Source organism: Raphanus sativus, chromosome 6 (genome assembly GCF_000801105.2).
Source record: "Raphanus sativus cultivar WK10039 chromosome 6, ASM80110v3, whole genome shotgun sequence".
In the NCBI taxonomy this organism is placed as follows: Eukaryota; Viridiplantae; Streptophyta; class Magnoliopsida; order Brassicales; family Brassicaceae; genus Raphanus; species Raphanus sativus.
The window spans coordinates 50676007-50701816 of NC_079516.1; the positions used below are offsets into that span (position 1 = coordinate 50676007).

At 36.4% G+C, this 25810-nt stretch overlaps 6 protein-coding genes across 9 annotated transcripts; all 6 read right to left on the reverse strand.

Moving 5' to 3' along the window:
- Nucleotides 1–492: 492 nt before the first annotated feature.
- Nucleotides 493–3922, reverse strand: LOC108813379 (coronatine-insensitive protein 1). Its single transcript, XM_018585918.2, has 3 exons — nt 3224–3922; nt 2130–2613; nt 493–1587 (listed from the first exon to the last, which is right to left on the reverse strand). Exons 1-3 carry the CDS (start codon nt 3748–3750, stop codon nt 784–786), a joined length of 1815 nt encoding a protein of 604 aa, XP_018441420.2. The 5' UTR covers nt 3751–3922; the 3' UTR covers nt 493–783.
- A 751-nt stretch (nt 3923–4673) lies between these two features.
- On the reverse strand, nt 4674–8577 carry LOC108813046 (uncharacterized). 4 transcript variants are annotated; one of them, XM_018585479.2, is made up of 5 exons: nt 7809–7924; nt 7377–7445; nt 7167–7215; nt 6153–6396; nt 4674–6051 (listed from the first exon to the last, which is right to left on the reverse strand). In XM_018585479.2, exons 4-5 carry the CDS (start codon nt 6378–6380, stop codon nt 4864–4866), a joined length of 1416 nt encoding a protein of 471 aa, XP_018440981.2. In that variant the 5' UTR covers nt 6381–6396; nt 7167–7215; nt 7377–7445; nt 7809–7924; the 3' UTR covers nt 4674–4863. The 4 variants fall into 4 exon arrangements, with proteins under 4 accessions (XP_018440981.2, XP_018440980.2, XP_018440982.2 ...); XM_018585478.2 differs by lacking the exons at nt 7167–7215; nt 7377–7445 and adding an exon at nt 8015–8577; XM_018585480.2 differs by lacking the exon at nt 7377–7445.
- A 713-nt stretch (nt 8578–9290) lies between these two features.
- Nucleotides 9291–11135, reverse strand: LOC108838680 (signal peptidase complex subunit 2). Its single transcript, XM_056988124.1, has 5 exons — nt 10945–11135; nt 10703–10854; nt 10437–10518; nt 9755–9897; nt 9291–9617 (listed from the first exon to the last, which is right to left on the reverse strand). The coding sequence occupies exons 1-5, from the start codon at nt 11044–11046 to the stop codon at nt 9518–9520; spliced, it is 579 nt and encodes a 192-aa protein (XP_056844104.1). The 5' UTR covers nt 11047–11135; the 3' UTR covers nt 9291–9517.
- A 333-nt stretch (nt 11136–11468) lies between these two features.
- Nucleotides 11469–13897, reverse strand: LOC108807267 (peroxisomal nicotinamide adenine dinucleotide carrier). Its single transcript, XM_018579532.2, has 10 exons — nt 13655–13897; nt 13481–13558; nt 13316–13390; nt 13035–13165; nt 12739–12793; nt 12521–12628; nt 12333–12401; nt 12153–12254; nt 11943–12066; nt 11469–11851 (listed from the first exon to the last, which is right to left on the reverse strand). The coding sequence occupies exons 1-10, from the start codon at nt 13733–13735 to the stop codon at nt 11658–11660; spliced, it is 1017 nt and encodes a 338-aa protein (XP_018435034.2). The 5' UTR covers nt 13736–13897; the 3' UTR covers nt 11469–11657.
- A 1096-nt stretch (nt 13898–14993) lies between these two features.
- Nucleotides 14994–16651, reverse strand: LOC108806811 (uncharacterized acetyltransferase At3g50280). The gene has a single exon (XM_018579003.2). It carries the CDS (start codon nt 16570–16572, stop codon nt 15124–15126), a length of 1449 nt encoding a protein of 482 aa, XP_018434505.2. The 5' UTR covers nt 16573–16651; the 3' UTR covers nt 14994–15123.
- Nucleotides 16652–16892: 241 nt separating this feature from the next.
- LOC130495874 (uncharacterized) lies at nt 16893–17330 on the reverse strand. Its single transcript, XM_056987445.1, has one exon. It carries the CDS (start codon nt 17328–17330, stop codon nt 16893–16895), a length of 438 nt encoding a protein of 145 aa, XP_056843425.1.
- Nucleotides 17331–25810: the final 8480 nt, after the last annotated feature.

The window sequence follows — 25810 nt, forward strand, 5'->3', positions numbered from 1 at the left end:
CGTTTTCTGATTAGAATAATCTGAAAGAGATGAGCTTTTCTTCTTTTATTTCTCATAAATTACAAGTGTAACTATGTAGAACTGGATGGCACTTGCATATATATGCACATACGACAATGATATGATAGTAACTGGTATTATTACTGGTAAAAGAAGTCCAACCTTCTGGTAAGAAGAATCTTAGAGGGTCTTTTCAGGTTGCCAGCCTTTGTTGTTGTGGTTATTGCCCACTAGCACTCATTGGTATGAGATTCTATTTTTCTCTTTGTTTGTCGGCAATGATAGTAATAATAGATTCCATTATTATTGGTTGGTTGAATAGTAGTTAAAGCTTGTTTATGAATTTTAGGGACCATTATCCTATGCATTGTGAGTACTTATCAAGTTTCTTTCCCCTTTAATAATTGTGTTCCTAAAATTCCACACTCTGCTACTGTGGATACTTTGATCTTTGCAACAACAAATATCAAGTTGTTAGAGTCAAATAACAAATCTCTCAAAAGAGGGGTTTTATTCAAAAAAGATAACAATAAAATGTGGAAAAAAAAAGAACAATAAAATATGCTCTATTACAAACAAGGATACTATATAAAATCTCTCAAAACCACTGACCCATACCAACAGAAAGTGAACAAAAAAAAAGAAAACATCATCACATCACACAGTTCATGTAACCCCCAAAACTCAAGAGACTGAAAATGATATAATAACCAAATCTTTTTTTATATACAAACCTGCTTTGGATCAGCAGCATCATCATCATCATCATCATCATCATCATCATCATGTCTCCTTTAGGACTCTAACAGTTGGTGGACAATCTGTTCTCTGACCAGCCAAAGAGTAGTAAGCCAATATATGAGCCGGATGCTCCATCTCTCTTACCTCTCCAAGCTGATTCACTTCCGGTACTCTTCTAGACGGTATCAGCTCTATGTTCCAGTACGGTCTAGACATCAACCTCAAATCTTGTCCCCTAACCGATGCTCTATACCCTTGTACCCACAAGTATCTCAACGAAGGCAACCTCATAACCGCTGCAGCGATTGCTCGCTCGCTGAAACAACACCCTCTCATCTCTAGCTTCTGTAGACTCGGACAGCCTCTCGAGAACTCCATTAGCCCCTCGTCTGTTTCACCGACGTAACCAAGAAGCATCCACCTCACGTTGGGGCTGTACTGTCCTATATAGCTTAACCCCACGTCCGTTAACCCGCCCTGTCTGAGATAAAACGCAAACCGTCTGAGTTTCTTGCATCCTATCAAGAGGGAACGGACTCCGTTGTCTAGTGGCAGGTCCGTGATTCTCTCTTCTCTGTCGAGTAAGACGAGGCGGAAGTCACAGAGGTTTTTCAGGTATGTGCCTATGCTTTCGAGTGACTCGTTGGTTATGTCTGAGACGTAGACAGCCATGTATTCTAGCTCCTGGCAGCCCTGAGATAAGGCGATTAGTCCTCTTTGTGAAACTAAGCCTTCTTCGTCCTCCATTCCTTGCTCATCTGCACCTCGTTCAATCCTCAGCCGCTTCAAATTTTTGCAGTGCTGTGCAAGAATCTCTAGACCCCTGTCTCCTATTACATTCCTTGTCTGAAGAAAAAACCACAGCAAGAACTGTCTGTCAGATATTTTGCATTCATATCCCTTTACCACCACATGTTATACACTTGCAAAATCAATGCTAGATTCATGATAGCTGATTAGTGACGAGTACACATGTAGATAGCAATGTTCAAAAAATCACTAAGCAATACCTAGGTGCTTAGTAGAGGACTAACCACTAGATGGATATTATTTGGGTGCCTTAATAAGTTATTGATTTATTTTTAAATATGATCTAAATTTATGTTAAATATTTTAGTTTTTTTATGGTTGGTTATAAAAATAATTTAAGTGAATTATAAAAATTAGATATACAAAAGAAAAATTAGACAAATTTGTGGACTGAAACCTTAATATTTTTGTTTGATTTAAGAATTCAGATTGTTTTTAACCCGATTTAAAACAGTTTCGATCGATTTAAGTAGCATAAATTGGATTTAAACAAAAAAAAAAGGATATTACCGATTTGCCGCCCGATTTTTAGAACATTAGTAAATAGAATATAGAATAAATACTGCATTTAAGTTTACCTCAAGAACTTCCAAATTAGGACACCTTTGAATGAGTGTGCAATGATCCTCAGTCTCAAGCAACGCATAAAGCAGATCAAGCTTCCGGATCTGAGCAGCGAACGGAAACAGTATGGGCATTTCATTAGGCCCCATGTACGAGAGACCCAGACGGCACAGCTTCGGCGGGAAAGTCAAGTTCATGTACTTCTCAGGTCTTCCAATATCCTCGTTCAAGGAGCCACCACAGAACTCTTCGAGGTTAGTCGCGGCTCTAAAGAAACCAACAAGCTCCAGAATCTCAAAGTCGCCGACCTTGACGGAGACCAGAGAGCGGCGGCAGTTTCTAGCAATGGTTTCCAAGTCGCCGGGGCTGATTTTGGTGAACTCGGTCATGTAGAAGTTTAGAACCTCGAGAGATGTGTTGTGGAGAGCAAGCTCGTGTAACCATTTACCATCTTTTTCAAGAAAAGAACTCTCTTCCATTAACAATGTTTTTATTCTCCTGTGTCATAGAAGCCAACAGAACATAATAAGGAGACATTATAAAAACATGAAACTCCCAAAAAGACAAATCTCTTTTTTGCTAATCAATGTATAAAAGAAAAGTGTAAACTATAAGAAAACCAAACATAAAGAGACAAAAAAAACATGATGATATAAGTCTGGTATTTATGCAAAACCAAATGAAGTAAGGTCCAAACAACATTATCACCAAAGACAGTAATAAAAAAGTAGGCATCAAAGAGTTGAGTTTCCCACTTACCCAATTAGAGCCAAAGACACAAACTTTTTTTTAAAGGTACGGTAACTACGGTTCTTTGTACAAATGAAATGTAATAACAGCAGACAAAACAGAGTTGCAAATAGTATGTAATAAAGAGGTTTCTACTAAATCCAATTGAGCTAAAGACACAAACTTTATTAACATACGGTTCTTCTTCGGACAAAAGGATATGTAATGATAGTAGTTAAAACAGAATTGTGCAAAAGTAGGCACCCAAAGAGGTTTCCACTTACCCAATTGGAGCTAAAGACACAAACTTTATTAACATACGGTTTCTTCTTCCGACAAAAAAGGCTATGTAATAAAAAAAAAACAAAAAAAAACGTACCTGCAGTGTTTAACGATGCTCAAGAGTCCATCAGTAGAGAACCCAGAGCACTTATCAAGCTTCAAGGCCTCGAGCTCATCCAACCTCGCCCTAGCCAAAACATCCAGATCCAAATCGCTGACGATCATCCTCCTAAAGTGCACCGACTTGAGCCTCCGGAGCGACGCGGCGATCTCGTTGACCCAGGGGGTGACGAACCCGCCCCAGTTCTCGGGGATGAGGTTGAACATGGCGGCGCGAGGCTTCCCTTTGAGCTTGAGGGACCTGAGATTCGGGAAGCGGCGGCTGAGGCGATCGGGGGTTGAGGTGTAGCAGAGGGCCATGGTGACGTGCTCTCTGGTCTCGGAGTCGATCTTGAACCATCTGCGGCAGACGAGGGAGGCGGAGTCTCGGTCTTTGGGGTCGGTTATGTATGGCATGACTTGCTCGATGACGTCATCGACGGAGATTAGGAGAAGCGGCGGAGTCGTCGTCGTCGTGTTGTCTTCTGGAGTTAATCTGCACTTCTTCTTGATATCGGGATCCATTAGTCTTGAGATTAAGATTCGGTTAAAAGCGATGATGATACAGAGGAAGAAGAGAAGCTGAGAGATCGGAGGAAGAGATAGGAGGAGAGTGAGGAGAGGAGGACACGCGTTGGAAGTAGAGTCGATGGAGAGAAGAAGAAAGTTTGATGCGAGAGAGAGCGAGATCAAGTGGGCGACAAGAATATTTATTATTTCCTTTTCTTCTGTTATTCCATAACACTACTACTGTGTCTAGTAACTTATTTTGACGGTCCAGATGTGATCTTCTCTCTCAAGTAACGGTCGAGATGCGATCTCGTCTTCTGTCTTGTGTTTTTTTTTTATGTCCAGATGAGATCTGGTAAGCGACAATATATTTATATATTGCAGAATATATAATGCGTGATTTATCCAACGGCCAATTAGTTTAGTAGAATCAATTAGCTGTATTATTCTCAGACCTTAATCACTACTCTTTTTCCTCTCTTTATTTTTTTCCTTCTTTTGGTTAAGTAGAGAATTTTCCTATAGTAATATTAGTTTTATAATTTGAAGACATTGCTATCACTTGTTGTCCACGAATCTGGATTAGATCTTTTTTTCTCAATGCTCACATTTGTCAAATTTTTTTAACAATAACGAGTAGCATTTTTTGGAATTTAATACGAGAAAATAAGCACTATGACGCTATCATATATTAATGTATACGACTGTTTTGTCTTCGTCATTGGCATGCGTACACATGTGCAACTCTTATACTTGTCATACAACGTATACTTTTTTCAATAATACTCATCTGTATACATGTACCTCTAAAATTTACCTACCAGTAAAATTATATAAGTCTGCAAGTTTCAAAAGGTGTGTTACTATGCCAAAACAACTTTCCATTATTACCCGTTGGGCTGGGATTAGCCTCCTTTTAAGATTCAAAACATGACGAAGATAAAAACCAAGCTACACATAAGAAAAAAAATAGACTAATTACACCTTATAACAAAAGAGTTCGGCTGAACAAAAACCAAAGAACAAAGCGAGGGATGAGTTTCACACAAGCCCCCTCTTTCTATACACTTTTTTTTAGATTACCATTTTGGAAAAAACACTTGCTACAAAGAACCGCAAAAAAAAACACTAACCAGAAGTTTCTTTGGGAGGAACATGCACTGCTTCGCCTGAGCTCACACTCTCACCACTACCATCTCCTCCGTCACTTGCACTTGGTTGGTTCAGCCCAATGGGTGCAAACAAGCTCACTCCACTCACATCCCTTGTTCCACTGTACAGACCTCTGCTTCCGTGGTGGTGATTCAAAGGAGCCGTGGTTGTTGCATTGGCTCCGCTTATGAGCAATCTCAGCGTCTCTCTTGCTCCTTTCTCCACCAGCGACTCATTCTCCACCGGGAGTGGAGGCATCCCCGTGGGTATCATCCCGGTAGGTCCAGCGCTTACCAGATAGGCTTGACCCGACGAGCATATATCCATAACCGGAATGTGAACGATAGGGTCGCACATTATAGGAATCATCATCTGCTGCTGGGAAGATGAGGATGATGATGATGGGCCAGGTATGGGTATGTGGTGGACTAAAGGCAATGGAGGGATGTCAGAGAGATCGAGTGGTGATGATGGAATCAAGAACCCATCTGATCCTGATGATGGCAGTAAGGAGGAAAGAGGTGGAAGCAAAGGTAGCTCGATGGATAGTGGAGGGAACTGATAAGAAGCAGATGGTGCGTGAATCGATGAAGTGCTCGGAGGACACCAACAGTAATATGGTGAAAACACTGGTGGACCCATCTTCATAGGAAACTGTGGCGGCAAGGTCAGTGTACTTAGTCCTAAGTCCGCTGCTTCAGAAAAGAGAATTTGACTGATTCCATTACTATCAGCTGCTGCTTCTTCACCTTCTCCTCCTGCACCGGTGGGGACGGAGGTAATGGGCAAACTATCTAAGATCGAGAAATGGCCTTCACTGCATTGTTTTGGTTCATCTCTGTTGGAGATATGTAGATAAGAGTCTCTCGGTGTGTTTTCTTTGAAGGAACTTGACGTAGAGCTGAGGCTTCCATGTGTCTTTGATAGTTGCGTCCCAGAGTGGCACGCCCGAATTGATGATGCAGTAGCAGAGGAGGAAGCACTTGTTTCAGAAGAGCCAGAAGACGATGATGCATCAGGAGTTGGGACCAGACAACCTTTGTTGTTAGGTACCACCGAACCCATGAGATACAAACGGAGATGAGACGCAACAGAGCCAAGACGAGATTCTTCAATTCCAGTTAGTTCTGAGACTGATGGCTTCTTCTTGATCAATTCATCCATCTACAGAGACGAATCAGAAATAAAATCATAAACAGATAATGAGAAAATTTAGATGCAAAGACTCAGTATTCGAAAAATAGGATCATCTCTGTCTCACAAACCTTCCTACGCAGTTCAATTCCTAGAAGTTTTGACTTCTCTGAGCACCAATAGTAAAAAGTGCTGCCATCTGCGATCCTTATAACAAATGATCTACCGGAGCTGTCTGCAGATATCTCCTCAATTGACACCGCAGAGCACTGAGATTTGTTGGCATAAGTGAAGAGTTGCTCTGAGTGGCCATTGTCTCCAATAAATGAGAGTCGCAAGTCTGATGTTGGCAGGACCATAAGGCTCAAGTTGCCCCTGACCAATTAAAAAGTGATAAGTAATTAGTCGGTAAGTCTCTAATATCAAAGGTAAACCCCTTAGGAAATAAATACTAGATGCTGAAAACCAGACACAAACAAAAAAAGTTGATGAAGTCCACCAGCTTCTCTAGTGCTCACAAAAATTGGGAAGTAGCCCCTTATTCAAATTAGAAAAAAACTAAGAATCTACTAACATAAACATGCTAAACTGTTTCATAACAACTGTGCTACTATTAATCTTTCACACAACATAGAGAACACTATCCGAGCTTTATTCATTCATGGGAAGATATGTATAGCAATTTGGTACTCGGCACTTATTAAGACTTAGCTCAGCCAAACTGGACAACATTATTCATAACACAGCATCAGGACCTCAAGCACCAAAAATTCTACTCCAGCGTGCAACTTAGAAGAAGCACCAAAAATTCTAATCAAAAGGGGTCAAGAACCTGATTATCTAAGAGCTGCCTGAAACAAACTTTAGACAAATCCATTATCATATTATTCAACAGATGGTTCCACCAATACAACAAAAAGAAGACCATTTCAATAGATTAGTAACAAGAAGAAACTACAGAGAATCTAAATCAAACAAAAAGCTTAAATAAAAACCAATAATCGATTAAATGAATGCCGGAGCGTGATAATATATTTGTTAAGAAGGATATATAGTCAGTCAGTGATATCATGACAAACAGTTAAGTTAAGCCCTATATGACTAGCAATCAAGAGCAGACAGTACAACATTAGAGGCGAAACTACCTTTACTTCATCATCTACCAGTGATCATAACAGATTACGCCCACATTACCTACAATAAAAGATACATTTTATTTGGAAGCATCACCGTACAACTGATTTGAGTTCCTATGATTTCTAACAATCTTTTGTTAAAAGCAAAGCAAGTCAGTCATGTAATAGACCTGATTACTAAAAAGTTAGAATTTACAAATTGATACAAACAGAACTAACCAAATAGATAAAGATGGAGTTGTGTTAATATATTTGCCATTTCCTCCAAAGTGTTAGCACATGTTAAAACTGCAAAAGATGAGTATGCAACATTTAATTTGGAAAACAGGTATAGTATATGGAAAAGGAAAAAAAACGTGTTTGAAGAAACCATGAGAAACTCTGGGAGAGAGTAGTGTCAAACAAAATCTTCAGGAAAACATTTCCGACAAGTATATCAATCATCAGATGATTCCAAAACCATAATTCGTTTTAGCCGAAGGTGAAAAAAAAGAAGAGCCAATTAAAGGATTGCATAGAAACAATTAGCTAACATTCTAGTTGTTATTATTCCTACAGCTCTAATAGCCTAAGGCTCAAAACAAATATCATTTTTGCAAAGGCTCAAAAACAAAGAGAGGACTCATGAAACGTGGTTTGATATATATATACCTAACAGGAGAGGGGCGCATTAGGGACCCTTCCTTGCTGATCTTCCCAACGCGAAGCGAAACCAATGGTATGCAGAAACATCTCGCCAGCATACCGATTTCCGCTGGCTCAAAGTGCTGTTGAAGAAAAAAACCAAAATCAGATTCTGATCTCAAAGCTCAAAAGTAATAAAAAACAAAAAAAATCGCATAGAGATTGAATTAAACCTGGCTAAGATGAGCGAGCAATCGATCTTCAGCCACACCGTTAGATACATCCATCTTCAACAACGGCTTCAACCTCTCGTCGCCTCGACAAGCTCCGAGGACTTGCATATCCAACGCCTGCAACCACCTCAGAACCCTATCCTCTCCCAGGAGAAAGCCTCGTCCGCCTTGCTCGGTCAACGGATCTGAAGAAACTCCAGCCTCGCGTTCGTCGGATCCAGCGGCGCCGTTAGATCGAGAATCGACGGTGGACGACGATGTATCCGACGCATCGTCGGGATGATCGTCTCCGGCGTATCGCTTCCTAGAATCGGCCATATTCAAAATTACTCGGATCGGTAAAACGTTATCTAGTTCGTAGTACGGAGAATCAAACGAAGAATCCAGAAGCGATTAATGGTTCAAATAAATCAATCAATCCACAGGTTTCGAATGCGATAGAGGGGTAAGGGTTCGTTATAGAGAGAGAGACGCTGCGTTGTTGAATATGTTGTTCTAGAGAGAGAGAGAGAGAGAGGATTGTGGATTCCGTTCGCGTTAGCTGAAGATGGAGAAAAAGATAAGAAATTACAACAGCGTCTGTGTTTATAAGAACGCTTTGGCGGATGCGAGAGGACTTAATTAAATGTGGTTAGTTTGATTGCATTTGAGATCCGGTGTCGTTTGATTGAGCACACGCACACAAACTCAAGCCACAAGCCCAATGGGTGGGTTGGTAGGTCCTACATAATTAGGGGTGGGTCCCTGCGGTAACCGACTTCGACCAGGTGCCACGTCAACTTGAGTAATGTCTGATGCGCTTCGGTTAAATGGGCCCCATCAAGGACGGAGAATGGCTTGTGTTCAATTTTTTATTACAAATTTCTCAATGCCTCTAACTCGAACGTATGGATAGATTATAAAATTTTGTAACAAATGGATGGATAATAAATGAATGGATTATATGATCTTGATTAGGAATATTTGTTGATGGGTGACATGTATGCATCACTTTGTTGAGCTCCGGAGTTTTTTAATTGGTTTTTCCAACTACAAACGAAACTTTCCCGGGGCACATACGAGAGCTGCCTAGAAAGCCGATGGCAATCCAAGCCACTCAGAGTTGTTGGCATTTGACTTATGTGTAAAATATTACTAATACACTAAACGACAAATGCATGTTTGGTTGGTGTAGAAATACGAAACACAAACTTTACAATATGAAAAAGTAGCCAACAAAGCTTAACATGTTACCCAAAATAAAATATAGTAAGAAAATAGCCAACAACTTATGTCATGAACTTGAAATGTGAGCCATTGGCTTTCCTGGAGATATCCTTTTATCTTTTTGTCCACAATCTCAGATAAAATTCGATTCGTTTTGTTACAACAAAAAAAAACTGGAATATTCTTATCGGGAATATTGATGTCATCTCTAACAAAATGTCTGCCATTGATTTTTAGTAGTCTAAAACGAAACATTTAGAAGTTTTAAAGAACATTATTTTCTCCATAATATAATCATCATTTCTTCTTCTTTGGTTCTTCTTTTGCATAGTCCTTGATCAATGCTTCCACGTCCTTCCAAAACAAACCCTCAACAAGAACTCCATCTTTCGTGAACCTGAATTATACACAAACACCATATGAACAAGCTCGAAATTATGATGCGTACATATTTGTCCCCAAGAAAAAAAATGATGCCTAGATAAAGCGTGAGGGAGAGTTAGAAAAAAAATGCAGAGAGTGAGGGAGAGAGACCATTGAGTGACACTTTTGGTGAGTTGTACTGACTTCCCAGCTGAGATCGATTTTGGATCAGCACTGTCAATGGTGAGAGTGTACTCATCAGAGAATCTCGGCAGCTTTGAAGACACAACCAATCCAGTGCTGGTGAATGATCCCTGCGCATTCAACCAACCCATTTTATGATTCCGAATGTCGTAGCAAATGATGAGCTAAGCAAAACAAGTGAAAGTGTGCATAAATATACATGTATAAGCCAGAGCGCTTTAGAACTCTTTTGTGTGTTTGACAACACAGAATGAAACAAACCGGTGATCAAAATTACTGTATCAAATTGAAATGGTCTCAGCAACACAAAATGGAGGAGCTCTTTCTGTTGCATGTTCTAGACCTAACTAATGAGTAAAGAACGAAATGACTAAAACAAAAAATAATCTTATCCTCTTGGATACAAACTATATATGAGACGAATAATCTTCTTCAAGCTGGTAAGAATGAGAGGAAAACAAGTCCACTATTACATCCCAAAACCTATCTATTGGTTGAACAATAATGTTTTCAAATAACAAGACAGAACCAACCACAAACAACACCAAAAGAAACAAGAAGTCAGTCCAAGTAAACACAAACAATCAAAGATTGCTTCTCAATGAAAAGAAAAGAAAAAAATCTACTCTCAGCAATTGAGAAAACAAACCTCAGGAGGATAGGTGAACAATATGGCATTCTTCTCTTTAGTGTACAGAATCAGCTGCAACACCCCATTCAGCACCACATACTTGCCATAGTCAAAGAACCCAAACATCTCATCCACAAGCATCCAAATATAAACACATCTTACATAGTAATACTCTATACACAGTGAATCTATTCCTAAGCACAATCAAATCGAGCCACATTACAGTTCTCTCTCTAATCTCTATCTAAGCAACGAATCCAAAGCAATAAAGAAAGGAAGGATATGATGCGATGCATCCGATCAAAAAGTCTCTGTTCTCCGGAAACTTCTTGTTGTAGAACTGCGCAACGAGAGCAACCACGATGATAATCGTCCCTAAGATCAGTTTCAGGTTGCTCAGCCTCACATCCTCCTTGTATCCACGGCTCTTGACGATCTACGCATCGAAAAAGGACAAAGGATGAAGAAGATCGTAATCTAAACAGATTCATTCAGAGAATATAGAGGAAAAGCAAAAAGGCCTTACGTCAGAGACGGACTCGTCGAGGATGTGCTTGATCGAGTTGTGCTCCAACAGATTTGCCTTCTTAACGTTCTTGTTCGTCGATTCTGCCTTCTTATCTTCCATGGCGAACAGATCGGATCCAGAGAATACACCAATAATCTCTAGGTTTCTGCGAAATGTATCGAGGAGGAAGACAACGATATACTGATAATGCTTGGAGACGTTTTCAGTCAACACTCGTTTAATACGATGTCGTTTCCTCGACACATGAATTGGGCTGTAAGGCCTGTAATGGGCTTCAAAGGATTACTCTATTTTACATGATTAATTGCTTTTTATTTCCGGTTTTGCATTGTTAGGTTACTTAATTTGTTACTTTTGACAGTCAAATTAAACATTTAACCTATTTGGTCAACTAACTAAACATTATTTCCATCATATATTTGACTAGTCTGCAACTTAAAAGACTGAAGATTTGTTTCTTTATACAATTAGATTTGATCCAATATATATTGAGGATTAATTTTAATTATTTTGTAGAGAAATCAGAGGCCAAGAATAAAAATAAAATGATAAAAATCACAATACTCTTGCAGAAATACAATACTAAATTGTAATAATCATGAACATGGCATTCCAATAGTGTGTGATAACTAATCAAGAAACTATTGGAAGTTCAATTTAACCTCTCTTTTTTTCAATCTTATTTCCAAATCCTATAGTTGGATTGAGCTTCAAGAAGGCTTGGACTTGACATTGCTAGAAGTGGCGTTGGAGAGCAAAAGCTTAGCACCCTTGACAAGCTCTTCCTTGATCATGAACAGCACAGCAGCAGCGAAAACGCTCTGAACAATCTTCGTGCTCATCCCTTTGTAGAACCCGTGCAGCCCTTCATATCGTATCATCTTCAGAATCGCATCCAGCGTTCCTGTAATTCAACGCTCAACGAATTAGAAAAATGAGTTTTGTGGCATTTTCTAACGATCTTCTATAACAAGAAGAGTTAGTAAGTAAAAAACCTTTGTAATGTTGTCTTTTGTCCCCTGTGGTGACCTGTTTGGCTTGAAGTCGTGACTTTACAACCAAGAGAGGATAAGTTGTGACTGTAGCTCCGAGTTTAGCCACAGCTCCAAGAAGAAATGTCTATGGGGGCAAGAAAAAAAACATGAAAATAATGGCAAACGAAGAAACATCTTATCAAAATGGAACAAAAAAGGTAGAGTCTGAACCTCCAAAGCCGTCACGTTGGTGCTACCCTTGAGCGCACGTTTTTTCTTCAGCTTTGATAACATTGTCTCGTATAACATAAATTGCATTGCTGGATTACAAACCTGTGAAGTTTTTCAAAACAGTCAGAAATGCAACACCTACACAAACAATATAAGAGTGTAGTTTTTCAAAAGCATTACCATGATCAATGTCGGAATTACACCTTTCCAGAAGCCAGTCACTCCAGCTTCATCGTAAATCTCTTGAATCTGAAACATGGTTCAAGTGAGAGAGGTTTATAGAGTTTGAAATAAGTTTAATTTTGGTATTGCAATCAGGTAAAAGTCAAAGTTCTTTTGGTTTGTAAATACGTGAAACTGCCTCATACCGTATTAACGGTTCCATATGGACGAGGCTCAACTGGAACAAGAGCTCCAACATCAGCAGAAGGTGGCTCGGGGACAGTCTGCAGACCTTTTGGTATTTTTTTGTGGGTCTGCATTAATATATACAAGAAGAATTAGGATGAGAAATGAACGCAAAACTAAAAAAAAAAAAGAATGTACCAAAAATACAGAGAAGATGATTGGAGAGGTATGATTATACCTGCATGCGTGTAACAATCACCCAGATTGGATTTGTCATAAGAACATTAACTGATCTGCACATGGAAAGAGCTATTATACTTTCAAATGAGACAACAAAGGCAGTAGAAAGAGGAAAAGGTTACAATCATTGAACTATAGTTCATTAAAAAACAACAACACTTATAAAAGCAGAGATGATAGCATCAGCAAGTACTCCAGAAGAGGCAATGCACCTAGATGCTAATTTTGCAACCATTTCAAAAAGTTAAATGTATCATATAGCAGAATCTAACAAATGATTTTGATATATTTTACCCAGCTAAGGCAGCAACAAGGAGAGAAGAGAACATGCCAACAGATCCGTCACCCAACCCTTTCTTCTTTTGTCGAAGAGCAGCAGCTTCAACTTGGTTACGAAACACTTGGTAGAAGTAATAGTACACACCCTGTCAATCAATACTCTAAAAAGAGTGAGAGCCTAAGTAAAACAAACTTAGAGAAGTTGGTATTTTCTTTCATATACTAGTCTACTAAAACTTTTCAAACCACAAAATGGCTAACAAAATAAAAGATTCTTGCAGAGAGAGAATTGTAACCTGTGACGCCGCGGTTCCAACTAGAGACGGAGCCAATCCACCATACAGTCGCCCCCATCCTTCTTGTTTCACAACCTTTCAAAATACCGAAAAAAAAAGAAAAAACAGAGCAATTGAAGAAGTTCCTCTAAATCGTAATAAGCAATCGTGAGGAGAGAACATTACCTGGCACATGTGTTGGAAAGTGCCAAGTTTCTTCTTCTCCCTCTTGAGATCTCGCTCCGTCTGTTGGCGCGTATTCACCTAATTTCCAACAGAAAAACACCATCTAAGCTTTATCAATCAGTCCACAAGAATGAACAAAATTAGCAGTGAATAGAGAAAGGAGGAATGGGGTACAGTTTGGAGAGGATAAGTGAGGAGTTGAGCAATGATCCCACCCCCAGCTCCCGCCAATCCGTTTATCAGAGCGTCCGACATCCTTTACCCTCCCCGCCCGCTTCAAATTGAAATCGTAACGACGACGACAACGGAGGAATCAAAAAGAGCTAGTCGTTGATGATGGCGTGTGTAGACAGAGCTCCTTCCTCTCCATCCCCCACAATGGTTACGACTTCTTGTTACGTTTTCAGATTTTGTTCGTTTACTCGAAGAGAACACGTTGAATAATGTGTTTGGACATTAATTGACTAAAATACCCTTCTCACTCGAATGATATTACGAAGGATAAGCCCCCTCCCTACTTCTCTTGAGTTGCGTGTTCGGTCCAAATGATACGATGGAGAGAGGAGAGGAGGGAAGGGACGGAAGCAAGCTCTTCTTAAAACACAGTTTCGTGCGTGGGCTTGTGTGTTTATTTATTGTTCCTCCCCAACAATCTTTTACAATTACATGGGCTTTAACCCAACTTTGATGAAACGAGACATGTTAAATTGCAGAATTTTGTGTTAACATCCTCTTTCTTGGTCATTCACATCATGTTGATGATAACATCCTCTTTCTTGGTCATTCACATCATGTTGATGATACATTTTGAATCCTATTTTCAAATTTCCATGCTTTCAGACAATCCAAGAGTGTTTGGTAAAACAGTAGTGAAATGAGTAGAAAATCATTAAGTGTGAACTTAGGTGGAAACAAACATGACCTGTTTTCAGTATTTCTTGGCATTGTTTACGTTAATGATTTTCTGGCAAGGGGTTGAAGAAGAACTAGAGTTGAGAGAGAGACAACAAAAAGAGTATCTCTTGTATAGAAAAACATGACATGAGAACCATCCTTAGTTAGGGTTTTGTAAGAGATTAAATCACAACAAAAAAGTCCATCCCCAAGCAGTTGGTATATTACAATACAGAAGAACGAGAGCTCAGCAGCATCAAACCTCTGGTACGTATTAATACAAAAACAAACACACATTTAGATACTTATGTCACTTGCAATAGAGAAAGATTGTACTCATGGACCATTTTCTGATGTTATCCTTGTACTCTTCCTCCGGCACATACTCTTTTATCACTCGTCGCCAGCAACATGAGGAGTCAAAACAGTCCTAAGCAAAGAAAGAGTAGAAAAACACAGAGATCTTGGAACCAAAACTAACAGCTCTATCGAGACGAAATGCTTAACAACAAGTGTTCTTTGACAACACACAGAGATTAATAGCGTAATGAGAAGATGATTTGTCTTTAGGTCATCAAGGACAATATAACAAATCAAAGCGAAAACTTGTAACGCCCAAAGTGTAAATGCAACATATTTTATGGAGTCAACAACTTTTACAGAATTTCATTACAATATTACATTGTTAAAGTTCTTCAGACACATTAAAAAAAGAAAAAGCAAACCGTTACGTTATTACATCAATTCCGTTACTTCTTCGACACGTATCGCATAAACTCGTCGTCAGATTCTATCCCAGCCATCGTCTCCGGCGCTAACACCACCTCCAAATCAACGCTCCCGTTTCCATCCCTCCCCGGAAACGCAGAGATCTTCCCGTCGAATTTATTCGCCCGCCCGCTCCTAACCGCCACCGGCCTCCCCCACCCGAAATCGTTATCGTACATCGGAAACCTCGGCGAGCTCCCCATAGTCACCGACGCTCCGTCGGGGTTCCCGAGAGGAAAACACCTCGGATTCGCCTCCCAATCCGCCACGACGCTTCGAATCTTCCCGTCCTGGTGAGCCGCGACGCTCTGGTTGAGCTGCTCCGCGGACCACCGGAGATCCCGAGACAGAACCTCTCCAGCCGCAGCAAACGTCGGAACGCTCTGTATCGCGTTTCCGAAGTACTCCGCGTCCAGTTTCGGGCTCAGACGGTGGCGGCAGTTCACGGCCATGCGAAACGTCGTCGTTTTGGAGCTCGGGAGCTTCCTCGCTCGAGTGATCGCGCGCCAGAGCAAAGCGGATAGAGACTGAAACGAAGAGATCTCCACGGGCTTGTTCCCCGTCTTCGAAACGGCGTCGTTTCTTAGTAACAAACTCTCCAGCATTTCCGTCAGTTTACCGTTCTCTTTTCCGTTAATTTTGTCGTTGCTCTGCTTCCCCAGCACCTCGACGCCGTTATCCACCACCGTCCAGGTTCTCTTCTTGTTCACAATCGCTTTCAGCTCGAGAATCTGCTCTCTAGTGAAACTGAAGATCCGCTCACGTAACGGCTCGTTCTCGTTGAACGTCACCTTGGGCCCACCTCGGGGTACTTTCAGAACAGCCGGTGAGATTAGCACAGACTCCCGCGTAAAATCAGGATGACGTGTCACGTCCCCAACTCCTCTTCTCGACACCTCAGCGAACGTGTTGATGAAATTCCACAGCGACGTTCCGTCGGTCACGGCGTGGTTAACGGAGCAACCGATGAAAACGCCGTCGTTTAGCTCCGTCACCTGGACGGCGAGGATCGGTCTGTTATGCCCGTCGTAGCTCACCGTCCTGTCGTAAGTGAAAAACTCCTTGACGACGTCCGGAACGTCGATTCCGCCGATCACGTCGCTGACGCCGACGGATTTCGCGGCGGCGGAGACGAAATCAGCGCCGGCGTCGTTGCAGGTGAGGAAGACGTGGCCGTCTTCGGAGGTGGAGAGTCGGCCGGCGAGTGGAGGGAAGTGGGAGAGGGTCAGAGAGAGGGAGCGTTTGAGGTGGGAGAGAAGCGCGTGCGGAGGAAGGTGAGGGCGCGTGAAGAGGCAGCCTTTCTGGATGTAGTGGCAAGAGAGCATGGGGAGGTCGGAGACGGAGAGCTTGAGGTCAACGAGGGTTGACTTTTGGTCAGGGAAGACTCTGCTTCTTGAGATTACAGTTACAGAGTTCTCAAGAGAAGGCATTTTTTGCTGACTCTGTTTTTTTTTTTAAGGTCTGAGTGTTTTTATTGGTGTGTGATGGATAATGAGAGTGATGAGAGAGCGGAAGTAGAGAAGATGTATTTATAGTTGGAGGATGGAGAAAAAGGTTCATGAATCAGATGATGATGTGTCTTAATTTCATTTTTTAAATAATTATTAATGAAAGTGCAGAAAAAGTTACTTATTGATGAAATGGAGCCTATGTTCAACTTGTGTGCCCTGTACTTCGGGAAAATGTTTCCTTTTTTTTTTCACGAAATTACTTAATTAAAACCCAAACGACAATGTCGGTCCACAAGGGGTTAAATATTACAAAGAGAAAGCTCTAAGGCATGTTTAGCAAGAGAGTATGTCTCTCCATTGTCCTTACGAGAGATATGCGAGAAAACTATGAAATCGAAACCAGAGGAGATTTCTTGGATGTCTCTGACGATACCCACAATTTCCTTCATCTGGTATTTGTTGTTGATTGCTGCTATGAGCGTTGAGCTGTCGGAGCAAATTTTGAGCTTTGAGAGCTCCATCGTTGCCGCCATGCAAAGCCCTGATCGAATCGCAAGTTCTTCTGCGATCAAGGGGGAGTTGACGAAATCATGTGTCGTCGATCCACTCCTCTGGAGAGTGTTTGGTAGTCCGTTGAAGATCCAAGCCAGACATGCCTTCTTCCTTCCTTTATTCCAAGCCGCATCTGTTCGACATTTAACCAGATTCGTCGTCGGTTGTCTCTGTTGATAGTCCATTCGAGGTAGTTTTTTTCTCATTTTTCTCATGTGCCTGTTGTGCTTGGATCCATTCTCTCGCTAGCCTGATCCCTCTTATTGCTATCTCCTCAGGTGACGATCCTCGATTCTCAAAGAGGCGGGAGTTACGGTCCTTCCAGATTGACCAACAAATCCAAAGCATAATGTCTGTCGAGACTCCTACTGGGGGAAGACATATAGCCTGGCAGAACCGGGTGATTGCAACTTTGAAGGAGTCTCCTACAGCTATGTGAGATGTGTTCTTAACCAGGATGTTTTCCCAGATTTTATGCGCAAACTCACAGAGAAAAAAGGTATGTAATGGGGTTTCTGGTTCCTTGTAATGGGGGCAACAAACGTCTAACCCCATACCTCTCTTTTGCAGATTTTCTCCTAGTGGTATTTCTTTATTTATGAATGTGTCTGATAATTTGATCTTTTTGTTTTGTTTGTGTAAAAGGGTGTGGTGACACATGTAAGAAATGAGAGTGTGTGTTTTGTGAATTCAGAGTGAATATGAACATATAATTTGAAGTTTATCAAAAGAAAAAAAGAACATATAATTTGTAAGAAAATATTGGTTAAGATACATTTAAGATAAGAATGACAATTATCAGCTAAGATAAGATGATGGACCATCATTCAATTTTTTTTGGTTATAGGTTTCACTCATTATTCTTCTGTTTGTAATGGTCACCACTGGTTTTAAGCAGTGGTTTTATACCATATTTACATGATAACTGGAGTGTTCAGATTTGTTGATATTATCTTCACAATTTATAATTTTGCTACTTATATAGTATATATATATATATATATATATATATAACTTTTAGTATATCATGATGTTTTTATTTAGTATAAATTCAGTCTAGTCTCAGTGATACTGATATCAGTTTAAATTATTTCTTGTGAATTCATATTTATTATAAATTATATAGTTTTAAATAGTCTAAATTATTTTAAAACAATACATTAACTCTTTTACGAATCAAATTCAATATTTCGTAAAATATAGCGATTAAACACTTTCAATTTTATGTAAAGTGAATTGTGTTAATTGGTAATTTATATATGTAATTATTGAAAGCCATTTCAAGTGACAAGAGAAAACTCTGAAAAACTATGACAGGCTTGTAAATCAGTTTTTTAAACACTAATTCAAAAGATGTATCCGTAAATCTCAATAATCCAACGCAGAAATAAGTAACAAGACACTTACTTTAGAATTATAGTGTACAGAGTATAGTCGATTAGTTATCGCTAATTGTTAAATGTTAAATATATTGCTTCGTATCGAAGAGAATATCTGAAGAAAGAGGTCTGCATAGGAGTGCACAAAAATATTGGTGTGGATTTGTGGAGTCCCCAAGTTTATTGCAGATTCTCGAGACCAGAGACCTACGTGGCGTGCACTGAAGCGGTTTCATTTCTTACATGGCGTACATGCACAGGTCAGTGTCTGAGACGTATTAGGTATAGCAAGCAAACCAAGGGTATGGTCAGCTCAGCATATAACGCACAGTTACATATTGTTGGCTTTGAACTGCGTCATCGACGATTATTTTGTGTATCATATTGGGAAAGAGAAAACAAAATTATGAAACGTTTGTGTACGGTTACAAATAAAAAGGTACGTGGTGGAAAATTAACACCTTTTTGCCAAGAAAATAGATATATGACTATTCCCAACAAATTTATATGGAATATTTTCTTCTAAATCGAAGAATTTTCTAATCGAATTAGATTTTGCTCTCGTATATGTTCTTATAATGGAAATTTTCTATTTTTATGGTAAAGTATAAATATGATATTTTCCACATCTATTTAGGATAAAAATAATGTTATTTTACATTTTCTTTAGATATAGAAATTTTTATTACAGAAAAATACATCAGAGTAAAAATGAATGTATAAAGGGTTTTCAAAATGCTCTAAATAGCCATTGTATAAGAATGATGAAAACATTAATTACTGAATTCTATAAACTTAAATATGGATATAGCTTATGATTTATATCTTGGTTAGTGTATTTGCTTTGAAATTAACGACACTGTCTTTAGGTATTGAGGGTATAAACTATAAACAATGAACAAATGCAATAAGTTCACTAATATTTAAAGAAAGACTGGCGTGACAATAAGTGATTATAGTTAGATCAATTTTAACGTATCTTACATCATTATTTACGAAGATATTGATCATTTAACGATATACGATATGCATATCACTATCGAGCAAAATCTGGTTTTGTGTTCGAGGATGAAATTGCATAAATCTTTGACCATATGAGAGCTAAGATTCTCAAATCCAAAAGATTTTATCTGTATAAAGATAAAAACATCTACAACCACGTCCTTCGAACTCCGAGAGATATGCATAGGGTATGTAAACTAAGAAGACTTGTAATGCACCTTTTGTACCGTTTGTCTTACATGAATTTGTACGAACAATGTAAAAGACCACTTGATATCATATAATAAACTATTATCAATCAGACGAAAACTGAGATGATTAGCAAGTGTGCTTAATTAAAACACTATAAATCACTCTGTTAATGGGTTGTCATTCCTGAAATCCCGAGAAAAGTCGGCGTGAAGAATCTCATATTTAACTGATAAAGTCTAGTTCCAACTGCTTTGGCCAGTGTCATAACACTTCAAATGTTTATATTTTATTGATTAAAGTACAAATCATAGCTTATGTTTGAATTAACTTTGATATGAAGTGTCGGTTTCTACAATTATTACATGAAGATTCTCGTTAACCGTCATTTTCAGTTTTTGTCGGCGCCCTGAGATTTTATTATTACAAACTGCCACTTCAAGTGATCTGGTTCCATGCAGGAAGGGAAGAAAGCTTATCCTTGACCGTTGGATTGCGATACATCGTTTGTTTATTTTCGTCGCACTGATGGTTTAAATAACGTGAGTTGGGTTGTGCCTGTGAACTTGTGATTAATTATCACACATGACATAAACAATTAAACACAAGTGTTTGACTCGAACGTTCTTGACGATTATTGACGCCCCCACAGGCCACAGCTGGTTTAATCTCTATTGTATGTATTGTCGTCTATATTACCTGGAGAAGTACCTCAACTTTTTTATCAATAAAAAAAGTACCTCAACTTACTTTTTTCTCTCCTGATATACATATCTTCCTTTTGTATATATTTTTTCAATATATCCTTTTGTATATCCTTCCACAATAAATGAAATTATATATATAAAATTCGTTGGATAATGGTTTGATGGTAGTTTCATTTTATGTATTTGCTTTGTAATAACTTACAAAATCATTATTGTCATCAAAAGAATTAATCCATCTAAATTTGACTATCTTTTTAACATTCCATATTATTTTTAATATATATATATATATGTATATGATCTGGATATGATGATACCATAATCAATTGGATGATTCAAAACCATAATCAATCAAGATTTTTTTATTAGTATATATTTGCGTCTACTTAACAAATGTCCTTTCGAAACCCTAAGGATTTTCTCGAATTATATATGAAACTATAAGTTATTTAGCTATTGATCAAATGAAGTAGTATAATTTAGTTGTGAGATGATTGAAAAAAATACAAGTGTGTTAGATCATTTTCTCTATCGCTCGCTAGATTAAGGCGAAGCTCTGAGATCTACCACGTGTATTACAGGTTGATAGTTCGAGCGAAATATTTATTTTCTGTACGTGGAATGTGTATTATCATTTTGTATTGGAAGGAAGTTCAATAATTAAATTAAGATGTGCTCTACGAAAATGTGTGAATTCAAGTAAAATAATGGTGAATAGTTTAATCACAGATAACAAGTGGATTACAAGCGGACCATTTTGACAGTTTAGAACCAGCCAGGCATATGAGAAGCTTCGATCCATAACTTTCTGACAGTTTAATCATATATACGAAAGTTCGTATTCTTTAATGATCACAAAATCTTGCAAATTAAAATGCAATGCTCTCGTGTTAAAAAATAACGTGGTCCAAAAGTCACGAATTTAACTGGTAAAAAAAAGAGTTCTAATAATTTCATATTTATCCATTTTGTAGTTACAAATCAGCACTCATCTATACTATTAAAGCAAAATACCTAATAGGTTTTTGCTCTTGGTTTTTGGAAATAATTATAAAGATATGCCATTACCATATGTGGAATTTTTTTCAATTATTCATCCAAAAATCGCTCGGCCAATCACGTTACACCTTTTCTAAACCACATGCATATTTCGAAGCATAATAAAGGCAGCCAATCTAACCCTACGAAAACATTAATAAGGCCCATATGATCTTCTTTTTTTTGTTTTTTTCTTTCTTTTTCTATTTTTTTCAACGGGTAAACAATCTTTATAACCAAGTTCTAGATTTTGATGGGCCAAGTTCACAGAAAAAGGATTTTAATAACTGAACTCAATACGCTAAATTATTATTTTCTGAAATATATAAAACAATTATTAAATATATTTTTTGCAACTAACTATTAAATAATATTACAAAACACACTATAAAAATTTGAAGTACAAATTTTAGTTGTAAAATAAAATATTTAAAAGTATACAATTCCGCGCTATTAATTTTTCTTTTTTGTTAACCAGTTTAAAGGATTTACACAATCTTGAATATAAATAAAATGAATACAAATCTTGCAAACTTCTGTTATTAGAAATTATCATGTATTTATAAAATTCTTTGTGTTATTTTATAATAAACACACAATAAATATTAATAAAATTAAATATTGAGATATGTTTGGAAACATGAATAGTAAAGATGTGTACTTTCTTTTATTTACACATTTAGCAATTATATTTCAATAAATTAATAACAAATCATAATTTTTTAGAAACATAGATAATATATTTAATACTTCTTTTTATTTAAAAATTTTGCCATTATTTTACGATAAATTAAACAACATTCTTTCTATATTTTATTTAAATTGAAAAAATCAGTGTAAAATAAGTTTAACTTTGGGTTAAATAAATAAAATAATATTACGGGTTATAATTATTTACAGTATTCTAAAATTTAGTCATATTTAAAATAACAAAAATAAGTCATATAAGTAAATTTAAGATAAATTTCATAAAAATTTAAAATATATAATTTATCAAAAATCATAACTTTTATTACGTAAAATAATTTTCCAACAAAAATATACCGCCCTTACCTTTTTGTCAGCATTATTTGCAACCAATCAAAAATTATTATTTTGCAATTACATTAGAGAGTATTTAATATAATTCAATTCTTAGCATTTTTGAAAATTTTGTTTCCTAAATGTTTTCACCATATCTTTCCAAAAAATCTTTCATGTTATTAATTATTTAAAAGCATTTATTAAAGGAAACTTCAAAATAAATTCAAGTTGAAATAACAAATGATTAAATCAACAAAATCATAATACAGGTCTGAATTATCTCAACTGCTTAAAAATAGTTTCATTTAAAATAAAAACTAAATCATATAAACTAAATTTAATAAAATTATAGAAAATGTTTTGAAATACACAAATGAATTTTTCAATACATAGAGTGTTGAAGATATAAATATATTATTTAAATTAAAAAAATCAATGTAAAATAAGTTTAAATTCAGGTTAAATAAATAAAATCATATTACGGGTTTGAATTATTTAGAGTCTTTAAAAATTTAGTCATATTTAAAATAACAAATATAAGTCATATAAGTAAATTTAAGACAAATTTCATAAAAACTTTAAATATATAATTTATCAAAAATCATAATTTTTATTACGTAAAATAGTTTTTCTAACCAAAAATATACCCGCCCTTTTTAAGGGCCGGTCAAAATCTAGTAACTAATTTAATTTGAAATACTTATATCCTTCAAAGGTTATTCTATATCAACAACTATGAAGTCTAGGCAATTTGTAAAGGTAACTGAAGTTTAATATATGATGAACACGTGGTAATATAATGGGATACTTTTCTTACAAAAAAAATATTATGGGTACTTTCATTAGTCGTCAACTTATGAACATATTTTTCAAAAAAAAGAAAATTATGAACATATACAAATTCTTAAGGCATAGTTTTGAGATCGTGACATAAAAAGGCATGGTTTTGAGGATTAAATAATACTATATAAAAATCATTTTATATTGGAAGGGAGTTCAATAATTAAATTAAGATGTGCTCTACTAACATGTGAATTCCAAAATTCAAGTAATTAAAGTGATGGTTAATATTAATTCGTATATTACAAGTGGATACATCCGGACATTTTTAACAGTTTATATAAAGGATAACCAGCCACACACATGCGAAGCTTCGATCCATAGCTTTCTGACGGTTTTATATACGAATGTTCGTATTATTGCAACAACAAAAAATTGCTCTCTTGTCCAAAAAGAATGTGGTTCAAAAGTCACAAATTTAATTGGCAAAAAAAAATTCATAATTCATATTTATCAATGTATGAATTTAAAAATCAGCACTCATATCTAATTTAACTTGACATACTTAGAGCATTTTCAATTAAGATTTTCATACAAGTTAATTCTGAAAATATACTAATTACAGATGAAAATATAATCAGTTATAGATATTAATAAACTATTATTTTGGGCATTTCAAAATCACAAGATCCACCTTAATAAATTTCAAAGATTTTGAGATCTTAATAAAATATAAATATTTATATACTTAGGTTAAGAAGCCACATTAAAGATGATTAGCTCATTACGTTAGTCTATACTCCCTCCTTTCACAAAGTTACATATTCTAGAGAGAGAAAAAACTGTTTTAAAATGATCTATTTGTTGACAAAAAAAAATGATCTATTTTTACATTTTCAATATATATTTTATCAACTAATTGCAAATTTCCAAAAAAAAAATTGTATTTGTTGGATTTTTATTGGCTTAAAATTATAGAAAAGTATAATCACAAAAATTTATATAAATTTAATGTGTTTTACTAAAATGTGTGAAAAAATTAGAATATTTAACATTTTGAAACAGAGGGAGAAAGAGTATCAAATACTAGCCTAGGAAATCTCTCGAAGTCAAGATAATTGAAGTTTAACAATGATGGACACTTAGTGATGTTTTATGGGAAAAATGATGAGTGGTAAACTTATGGACAAATAAAAATTATGAAGGCATTTTTAGAATCTAAAATTAATTAATGTTACATAGGATGATAGGAATCATTAAATCATTATTGACTCATCGGGGTCAAACATGTTACGTTTGTTTTGTATTTGATCCATAATCGCGGAATAACAGAATCATAAACCTGGACCATCAAATCATCATGAATCATGATCTATTTTGAACAAATTCTTATAAAACAACATAACCAATCAATCACAGTATCTCTATGATTAATTTAGGATTTTAGGGGTTACATAACTAGTGAGAATAAATATGATTGGAAGCACTATTCAAAAAATAAATTATTGGAAGCAAATAATAAAAGAATAACATCTATCTTATTAAAACAGAAACATTTTGTTGGACCTAACATTTATTTTGTAATTTTTTAAATTAAATACATCTTTATACTTTATAGTTAAACATACATTAAATCACTAATGTTCATTTTTTTATACTACTATCCATGTTTCCAAACAATATACTTATTTCTTTATACTACTATCAATGTTTCCAAACAATATACTTATTTCTTTATAGTACTATCAATGTTTCCAAACAATATATTTTTTATACTACTATCAATGTTTCCAAATAATATAATAATTAATCTTAGTTATTTTATATCTATCATTTTTTCTTTAAAATTTTGTAGAAACGTCGTAATTTCATAAATTGCAAAATAGTGAACTTTAAAATTTCGATTATAAGATTACAAATTATGAAACTATTACAATTTAAATCTAATTAGATTTCATATCGGTCATCCATCAGTTGAATTGGTTAGTCTCGGGTTTTAGTGATTTTTTAATATGAATATTTTAAAAACATAAATTGAATTGTCAGATCTCTGGATTAACCGGTATAATCACAATTGGGTTGAATTTAAAAATACTGATTTAAATGCAAAAATATTTTAAATACACACTCTTTAAAAATTACCAAAATATTTGTTAAATTATTAGTGAAATTTTTCATCGTAAAATATTCCGCGCTTCAAAAGCGCGGGTTAAAATCTAGTGCATAATTAAAAGCTAATTGTAATATAGATTCAGGGGTTATATAATTAGTAATGCACAATTTAGTAATTCTCGGAGAATTCAAAGATGGTTTTGGAAATAATCGATAGGGATGAAAATAAAAATTGCTATTGTGTGGTTTGTGTAGACCATTTTGACGATTTTTTTCTGTTTGGTACCGAAAAGGTATACTTGGCTATCCACCCATTTCGAAGGCCGCCGCCGCTTTCTAACAACAATCTTTATTTAATTTATAGTTTGTTGGTCAGATTTATCAATCAAAGATATTTAATTTATATACTTTCATTCATTATATCTTGTATTATTT